Source organism: Octopus sinensis, linkage group LG14, assembly GCF_006345805.1.
Source record: "Octopus sinensis linkage group LG14, ASM634580v1, whole genome shotgun sequence".
In the NCBI taxonomy this organism is placed as follows: Eukaryota; Metazoa; Mollusca; class Cephalopoda; order Octopoda; family Octopodidae; genus Octopus; species Octopus sinensis.
In genome coordinates this window covers 6,329,073-6,339,072 of record NC_043010.1, presented here as the reverse complement: position 1 = coordinate 6,339,072, position 10,000 = coordinate 6,329,073, and the positions used below count along the sequence as shown (strand labels likewise).

The 10,000-nt window shown below is 34.6% G+C and overlaps 1 protein-coding gene across 3 annotated transcripts in view; it reads left to right on the top strand.

Moving 5' to 3' along the window:
• Window positions 1–10,000, top strand: part of LOC115218746 (protocadherin-18) — a 142,094-nt gene that overhangs the window by 80,891 nt on the left and 51,203 nt on the right. The window contains exon 3 of one of the 3 annotated variants that reach the window (XM_029788654.2): window positions 7,917–8,067. The exons of 1 other annotated variant lie outside the window; for it this stretch is intronic. In XM_029788654.2, the coding sequence (XP_029644514.1) occupies window positions 7,917–8,067 (151 nt within the window). Of the gene's footprint in view, window positions 1–7,916; window positions 8,069–10,000 lie in introns of those variants that run through there. One more of the 3 variants, XM_029788656.2, reaches the window with a different exon arrangement.

Sequence of the window (10,000 nt, the reverse complement as noted above, 5' to 3'; positions counted from 1 at the left end):
CAAGATTAGGAATTATAAGGGTACAAGAGACCCGGCCTTGAGACACTGTGTCATTCTGATTCTACTTCAGAATTCTGTTAACGATATAAATGGCCTTGGAGTACTCAGCCACTTACATGGTTATTACATGAAAAATTGGATGCATTGCACTTGTAAATCAGAGGTGCAGCTTTAGGACAAGACATGCTATCATGCTGGTTCTATTTGAGAACTTGCTTAAGAACACATGTATATTGGAATGCTCAACTATTCAAGGCATTATTGCAATAAGTACATAGTTCAATTCATTAAACAACTGAACACAGTCAGTCAAAATCTACAGAGATCCATTTACATAAAACTGACATAGTGAGTTGATAATAAATACACTTTACATTCATATATCATTGCTAATCAACTTACTCTTTTACTCTTTTACTTGTTTCAGTCATTTGACTGCGGCCATGCTGGAGCACCGCCTTTAGTCGAGCAAATCGACCCCGGGACTTATTCTTTGTAAGCCCAGTACTTATTCTATCAGGCTCTTTTGCCGAACCGCTGAGTGACGGGGACGTAAACACACCAGCATCGGTTGTCAAGCAATGCTAGAGGGACAAACACAGACACACAAACACACACACACACACATATATATATATATATATATATATATATATATATATATATATATATATATATATATACGTAAATACGACAGGCTTCTTTCAGTTTCCGTCTACCAAATCCACTCACAAGGCATTGGTCGGCCCGGGGCTATAGCAGAAGACACTTGCTCAAGATACCACGCAGTGGGACTGAACCCGGAACCATGTGGTTGGTTAGCAAGCTACTTACCACACAGCCACTCCTGCGCCTATTCATTAAACAACTGAACACAGTCAGTCGAAATCTACAGAGATCCATTTATATAAAACTGACATTGTGAGTTGATAATAAATACATTTAACTTTCATATATCATTGCTAATCAACTTCATGCGTTATCTTATAAAACAACTAAATGTGGCAAGGTGGCAGAACCACAAGCGCTTCCAGCTTTACGTTTCAAGTTCAAATATTGTCCGGGTCAACTTTGCTTTTCATTCATTTCGGGTTGATAAAATAAGCACCATCTGAGCACTGAGGGGGATATAATTGACTGCACCCTCCCCAACAAATTTCAAACCTTGTGCCTATAATAAAAAAAATATAGTATTATGAAGCAACTAATGGTTTTGGCATTTATGAACACACTTTATTGCAAAGTAAGTATCACAGACTATTGCATACAGTTCATTATTATTACTATTATTATTATTATTATTATTATTATTATTATTATTATTATTATTATTATTATTATTATTATCATTATTATTATTATCATTATTAATATTACTATTATTAATATCGTTATTATTATTATCATTACTATTATTATTATTATTATTATTATTATTATTATTATTATTATTATTATTATTATTATTATTATTATTATTATTATTATTATTATTATTATTATTATTATTATTATTATTATCATTATTAATATTACTATTATTAATATCGTTATTATTATTATTATTATTATTATTATTATTATCATTGTGATGCCAATACTTTTCTGTCTGATCAACATTATAGCATCATAACCAATTAGTAAGTGTGATATTGGTTTTAGTAATTATACATTATGTCATCTCATTTGTGAAACTTAATTCTCACACCATTAATCACACCCTTCGGAGATCTATAACCAATGATGGTATTGTTCACAAATTGTGAAGCGAAATATATGAAAAATATTGATAATTTATAAAGGAGAATCGATCATGTGCAATGGGGAACTGATAATGTGTAAAGGGGGACTGATAATGTGTAATGGGGTATTGCTAATGTGTAAAGGCAAATTGCTAATGTGTAAAAGGGAATTGCTAATGTGTAAAGAGAAAGTGATAATGTAAAACAGGGGACTGATAATGTTTAAAAGGGAATCGTTAAAGGGTAAAGGGGAACAGCTAATATGTAAAGGGGAATAGCTAATGTGTAAAGAGAAAGTGATAATGTAAAACAGGGGTCTGATAATGTTTAAAAGGGAATTGTTAAAGGGTAAAGGGGAACAGCTAATATGTAAAGGGGAATAGCTAATGTGTAAAGAGGAACTGATAATGTGTAACAGGACTGATAATGTTTAAAAGGGTATTGCCAATATGTAAAGGGAGAACGATGATATGTAGAGGTAAATTATGAACATATCGATGAATGGTAATGTGTAAAGAGTAATTCATCAATCCAGTGTACCATAGCCATCAAGGCCCATTGATATGTGGCATTTACAAGATTTCGGTTTTGTAGTCTGTGAGGTCCCACTCTGCAACTCCCTTTCAGAGTAGGACCCAGAGCAATATGAAATATAGTGCATTGCCAAGGACACAGCACAGAGCTCAGTCCAAGAATTATACTTACTAACAATTGTGAGTCTAATGGGTTGAGCACTTGATCTCATGCTTTTACAAAAGAGGGTTGAATAATGTGTAAGAAAGGAACAGCATATCTGATCTGTAGAGTAGGTTACCCCCTCACCATCCTTTCCTGTCCCCACCCCATCCTCTTCTCCTCCCTCCCTCCCACCCTCCATATTTTTCATCACTATCATTAGCAGCAGCAGTAACAACAACAACAGCATAAATGTAATGAAAAACATTTCTTCAGACATTAGCTTACTATTCCATATTAGGTACTGAAATCCTAAATATCACTGACAGTGAGATTTGGCTTATATATGATTGGTGGATGGCTGTCACTGATGTGACACAGTATGTCGAAATCAAGTGATCTAGCAGTTCTGGCGTCCATAGCAGATGATTCTCACCTGCCAATGATATAAATATGCGTGCTTTTATGCACCATACTTCCAAATGAGAAGTCCTCTTATAGTTTGTACTGCTATATTTGGCATTCTAACAAAACAACCACATTATGTTAGATTTCATATTATTTTAATGAAATAAAATAATATTAGGCATTCAGTTCACGTTGTCTTAAATTGCTCACTCCATTAAATGTATAAACATGATTTTTAAATACTGTTTTTCATGCAGAAGGCATGTCTAAGTAAATAACCACAGTGGTTGATACATTTATTTTTTAGTATGCTAGTTTCTCACACTTGCTCACAATATTGTACAATGACTTAATGACTCTCTCATTACTACTTCAGTATAAGAAAAATCTATGATTTGCTGTGAAAGTCTAATAAGCCTGAAATATGTACAGAGTTGCCTCCCATGCTTGCTGGAATGCTTAAAACAGTTTTTCTTATTTAGTTGATGTTGCACTTTCTTCTCTATGTAATCATTTCTAATTAGGTCTACAGGGATTTTGCATTTTTTGTAAATTTGCTGGTAATAAATGTGAGAGTCAAAACAAAAAGTTTCAGATATATAATAGTATTGATTTAATCCAGTATTTCACATCCATTTTTGTCCTGCATATCAATCTGAATCCCCCATCCCACCAAAAAATGCACCCCACCAATAATGAAAAAATTAGTTTGTGTGTTTGTGTGTGTCAGTGCGTATATATAAATATATATATATATATATATATATATCGCCATCATAGGTCGTTAGCCACTGCACACATTTTTTCTCTCCTTGTTTTTTCTGTGTCCCTTTCTGTAGAAGAGCATAGGCTCGAAACGTAAAAGACTTTTTCTATTCCTGAGCTTTATACTAATACATCTGTTTGTTTTGTACACCACCTGTCTTCGTCTTTTGTTTTTTTCATAAACTCTCCCTATATATATATATATATATATACATACTAGCATTAAAAACCCGTCGTTGCCGGGTCATAGTGCTAGTGCATGTATATATGTGTATATATATGTGTACATATTTGTCTTGCAAACAACTTGCACATGCAAGTGCTACCAGTTAAAAGCTCCGTATATCGGAAGCTAGCAAGTGTATGGAGTCATCAGGAGAGAATGCGTGCCGTTTCGGGGCCTACCTCTCGACGGCATCAATGAGCACTGGCCCCCCTCACTGATATGAGGCCCCGCTTGCTAGATCAGCTGTACATCTATATAAATACATCTACACATAAAATACAAAATACAAAGTTATATCTTGATATCACTAGTGATAACAATACTCAAAATATATAACAGACTGGAATTGTTAGCCCGTCTCTTGTAATTTTGATCAATTGTATCTTGTCCTCCCTCTTGTATACAAGTGTGGCTACAATCCAGCCTACCTCTACTTGGGGGGCGGGCATTTTTAATTCTTTTCCAGGACGTCCTACGTCCCAGATATAAAGGTAAAAATAAAATATTTCCACTTTGCAAGTTCGAGTCAAGTACTCCCTTGCACGCTCCGTTGACTCGAACCTTGCTTCTGTTGTGGCGAATTTACCGCCTCTAATTAGATATCTTTCATAGTCGCACCAAGACACTTTTCAAAGGTGCTTTCCTCCATGTGTTCCCAGATATAAAGGTAAAAATAAAAATATTTCCACTTTGCAAGTTCGAGTCAAGGACTCCCTTGCACGCTCCGTTGACTCGAACCTTGCTTCTGTTGTGGCGAATTTACCGCCTCTAATTAGATATCTTTCATAGTCGCACCAAGACACTTTTCAAAGGTGCTTTCCTCCATGTGTTCAAATCTTCTTTTTTCTCTACATTGTATACTTATAGTCTTTTCTTTAATTTAATTTTTATTATCCATCTGGACTATTCCATTTCTGCACGCTAATTTTATTTTTAATTTATTCCCATTCATGTGAAACCACTTATTCAAGTTCAAGTCATGATGCAATTTAACCAATTGCTATTTTTACTTTTGTTATGTTACAATTATATTATACTTTAGTTGATTTTAATTATTATTACTACATATAATTCAATTGTTATTATTATTTTTATTGTAAAGTGAAAGTATCTGACATAAAATAGAGAACTTTTTTGTTTCACTTTTAACATGTAATACTGAAATAGTGGAGAAGATATGATTGCTATGGGCTCACTCTAGGCAAGAAGTTGAACATTTTTTTACCCATGAAACTACATGGATCCTAAGTAAGGCATGTGTAAAATTTGAATGAAATTGGTGTGTGTAGTTCTCAAGTTTTAGGGAAACACACAGACAGACACACATTCTCAGTTTTATTATATATAAGAATATATATATATATATATATATGCATATGTATATATATATATATATATATATATATATATATATATATATATATATTATATTATATATGTATGTATGTATGTGTATATAGTCTATATAATATGGGATGGTCAGGATGTGAATGTCTTGATCATATGTTTGTGTTCAATCAGGGAGTCCTCACACTTATCACCATGACTAATTTTATTCTTCCATCAAACTACTACTACTACAACAACAAAAAATTTAGATCTACTGCTCTGTGTGATTGCTCAATTTGTTAGAAATAATAGCTAAATCACTCCCTCAGATACCAATTTATCATCTTTAAAAAAAAGATCACCTTTGGATAATATTAGTTCTGAACAAACAAGAAGTTGAGCTGATCATGGCTGGAACGTCTTAAGTCCTAGATTCACACTTAATCAGATCTCTCGTGGTCTAAACCAGTGTCTTTACAAAGAGATGACCAGCTACCACCCTCACCTGGGATGGGGCTATGAGGATTTTTGGTGGGTTGGTCAGATACTAGAATTTCTGATTAAGGCACAAGACCAGTAATTTTGAAATAAAGGATTAGTTGATTATATCGACTCTAGTATATAACTGGTACTTTGTTTCAATGAACTTTGGAGGGGGAAAAAAAAGGGCAAAGTTGACCTTGGTGGGATTTGAACTTGGACTGTTAAGAGCCGAAGCAACTACTGCAGGGCATTTTTTTTTTTCTGATTCTCTAACAATTCTACCACGAGTTGGTTTCCATGCCTACTACCGAGCAAAGACGAGGAAGAATTCTACGGCTGCAAACTTTATTTTGTTGTCTAAGTAACAGAGTGGAGGGGTCCAAAGAATTTCATTAATCCTTTAGTGGGAATAGGGGAGGGTCTGGTATTTGCCAGTTTCTGAAACACTGGTGTAAACAACAACAACAACAACAACTACTACTACTGGTGCCACAAGCACTATCTTTAGTGGCACAAACCGTTACAATTACCGCCACCTTTGTTATAACATCTACCACTCCACTGTTGTTACTAACATTCACACATTTAGTAGCACCAACATCAACGAACACCATTAACTCGGTTCCATCATCACCACCATCACCACCACTACCACTACCAACAACACCACCGTCACTACCACCACCACCACCATCTTCAACACTTACAGATAATATATCCACTACTACCCTCACCATCATCATTGGCATCACATTTATTATTACCACCATCCACGCCACCAACACCATTACTATCACCACTGTCACTACCATCGACACTATTATCAATATACCAACATTAACACCATTTAACACCATCATCATCATCCACCCTCATCATCATCATCATCATCCATCATAACCACTGCTACTACCTCCATCACCATTTCCACCTCACTGTTATCACCATCACCACCATCTTCATGCTCTCTGGTCATCACCAGTATCACCACTATTTCCAACGACACCACCACCAATATCAACAAAAAAAAAATGACCACTACAACACCAAAACCATTAGTAACTCTTCTGGTACTAATGTGGTCTACTACAGCAGAGGGAGTCTTTTCATGGTCAGTAGGCCAGCTGAAAATAGAAACCAAATCTATCTCAAGTCACACTCTACCAGCTTCTCCATGAGAATAACAGATAAGAAAATGTGGTCCTGCATATGCAAAAAATGAAATGGAATGGTCATGGCTGGAATGCCTTTGATCATAGGTTTTGCTCAGTCAGGGCTGACCAACATCTAAGTAACAACAATGACAATGATGATGATCGTGATTGAGAAGAACAACGTTATCACAAATTCCCTTCTTTCAGAGACTGTCATTAGTACAATGATTAACCCCTACCACTCCCAAGCCTTAAATTCATTATCATCAGCAGCAAAAGCACATACCACCACCACCACCATCACCACCACCACCACTATCATCTTCTATCCTACCCCCACCACCCCCTTACTCAGCTTTGGCATCACCACCACCACCACCGCCACCGCCATCTCCATTACTGTCCCCTTCATTCTTACATAGACCATCATTAACTGTCAGTTTTAACGCCCATTTTCTATGCTTGCATGAACTAGATAAAGAGGTTTTGTTGAAGTAGGAGTGTCTGCAACTCTGCTGCACCACTCTGATTATTAAATCTCTTCACTAGAATCTCTTCTAAAAGGTTTATCTTTTGTCCTGTGTGGAATATTGACATAGAACGAAGAAGAAGAAGAAAGGAGAAAGTGAGTGAAAGAGAGAGAGAAAGAGAGAGGAAGAAAGAGAAAGAAAGAGTGATGAGTGAGAGAAAGAGAGGAAGCTATAAAAACAAAAGAAAAGAAAAAGTGTAATGCGAGTAATAGAATAGTGTTTGTTGCTATTGTTTAATATAGCCTGTTGACTGAGGTATTGCTGTCAGGTATCAATAACCTATACTTGGCTAAACTGACTACTTAATGCTAATGTAATGTTTAGCTGAAGTGTCATAAAAACTACCATAGAAAGTAATAGCTCAGTATTTATGACACTGACATCTACCAGAGGGCATCATAAGAGCTAAAACATTTCTCTCTTTTCCTTACATCAAAATAAATAAACATCGGTAATCTGATTTAGCAATTCAGGACATTATCAAGCATGAAGTAAAAATGGCTATAGGCTTCACCATTTCAGTATTGATTTCCGAAAATAAAAAGAAATTAGCCAGAAACTATCATATACAACCATTCTATTGTTTACATTGATGAATTTTCAGCCCACTATATTTACGCATAGTTTTGGTAACAAGGAAGGCCATATTGATGTACCCTCTGAACATGTCAAAGAGATGTCAGTCCTGTCTTCTTATAAAGATACTGGACACAATTGGAGAGAAGGAAGCACAGAACACTATGAAGAACTTGCAGGTATGTTGTTAATGTTAAAGACTATTAATGTTTTAAAAATAATAATAAAAAAAAATTACGATTCTGTCAAAACCAATCTCTGTTAGGATTCTTACAGCAATTTCAAAGGAAGTTATTTGTATGTAATATCAAAAATTCTTAACATCTTCATTGAGCCAGACATAGAAATCCTCGCCTAAAACTTCAAGAAGTGTATTTTATTTTCAAGGAATTTTATTTATGAAATAGGATGGGCTTATCTATACTCTACTAGAGATGTGGTAGGTATCTTAATCCAGAGAATAACATAAGTTATCTTATGAAGTATTAGTATGGATTATGAAGTTCATCACCCATTATCTTCTTTGATTAACTTCAGTAAGCAGTGGTATTAAATATCATCTGGAGACTGAAATTAAACCTTCTTTCTCAGATAGTGATATCTTAAAGATTCTTTACTCAGGCTTCAATAATTCCTTGTACCCTTTGTTATCACTGATTTCTCTACCATTAAATAATTATATACTTAGATTTCTTCTATAATGATATTACACTGCAACTTTCTCAGAATGATACCAATGCTAAGTCAGTGCAAGAATATAATAGCATTTAGAGCAGACTAGAAAATTAAGTTGCTATGTCAGGATACAAACTCATAAGCTAACTACAAGATTATGCTAATAGAATTTGTTAAATAGGTTTGCCATTAAAAAAAACTTGTATAGTTTTAAGCAAAAATTTAAATAATGTTTTTTTTTATACATATTCAAAATAACATAATCATTTGTGAGATTATTTATTAATTTTATTCTTGTCAAGCAGCTTGTGACATTTTGATGTCAAATCATATTATTAATTATTAATTGACATTTTGCTTCACCAGTCTTCATTGATTGAAACTTTTAAAATGCTGATGCTCTTTTAATGTATTGATTACAGATGAATGCTAAAGTGTCATTCTAATCATTGACTGAGTATTTTCTCAGAGAATTTCATTGGTATTGTTCATCCAAAATGCTTTATACCTTTGATACATGAGAATTAATTCCTTGTGATGCATTCTGAGATTTCAGATTCTTTCATCTTATATCCCTAAATTTTAGAGGCGTGAATAAATTAAAACAAAGATATATTTATTATTTAAAGAAACTAAAGTGGTGAGCTAGCAGAATCATAAACATGTCAGACAAAATGCTTAGCTTTACATCTTTTGGTTGTTTACGTTCTTAGTTCAAATTCTGCTGAGATCAATACCAGTTAAGAACTGGAGTTGATATAATCAACTAACTCTTTGCCCAGGGCCAAAATTTGAAATTGTTCTTTAAAGGAGCTTGAAGGTGGAGATAGCTGGAAACTATAGATCTCGATGCGAGATATTTCATTGATTCAAACTCTATTTTTTCATTGACTCTGAATCTTGCTAGGCTCAATTTTAATTTTCATTCGTAATTCAATCATCATCATCATTTAACGTCTGTTCTCCATGCTAGCATGGGTTGGACGGTTCGACCGGGGATCTGGGAAGCCAGAAGGCCGTACCAGGCTTCAGTCTGATCTGGCAGTATTTCTACAGCTGGATGCCCTTCCTAACACCAACCACTCCGTTAGTGTAGTGGGTGCTTTTTACGTGCCACCAGCACGGAAGCCAGCCAATAATACATTAAATTACTTATGATATTCTAGAATTGATTTGATATATATACACTTCTCCAATTTAAGAAACGTCATTTGAAAGAAACTTTTTATTAAATTAAGAACATCATCGGTTAGACATTACATCAATCCAAATCATATGCAGAAATTCATTAATGGGTGGACATGTTACTGTAATTCAAATACCCAGTCTTATCACACAGCCTCAAGACTGTCACCTTGTAGATTACACTAATAGTGTATGAATCAGTAGAAGGCACAACCCCTTACATTGTAATTCTGTAAGTAGATAGTTCCATTG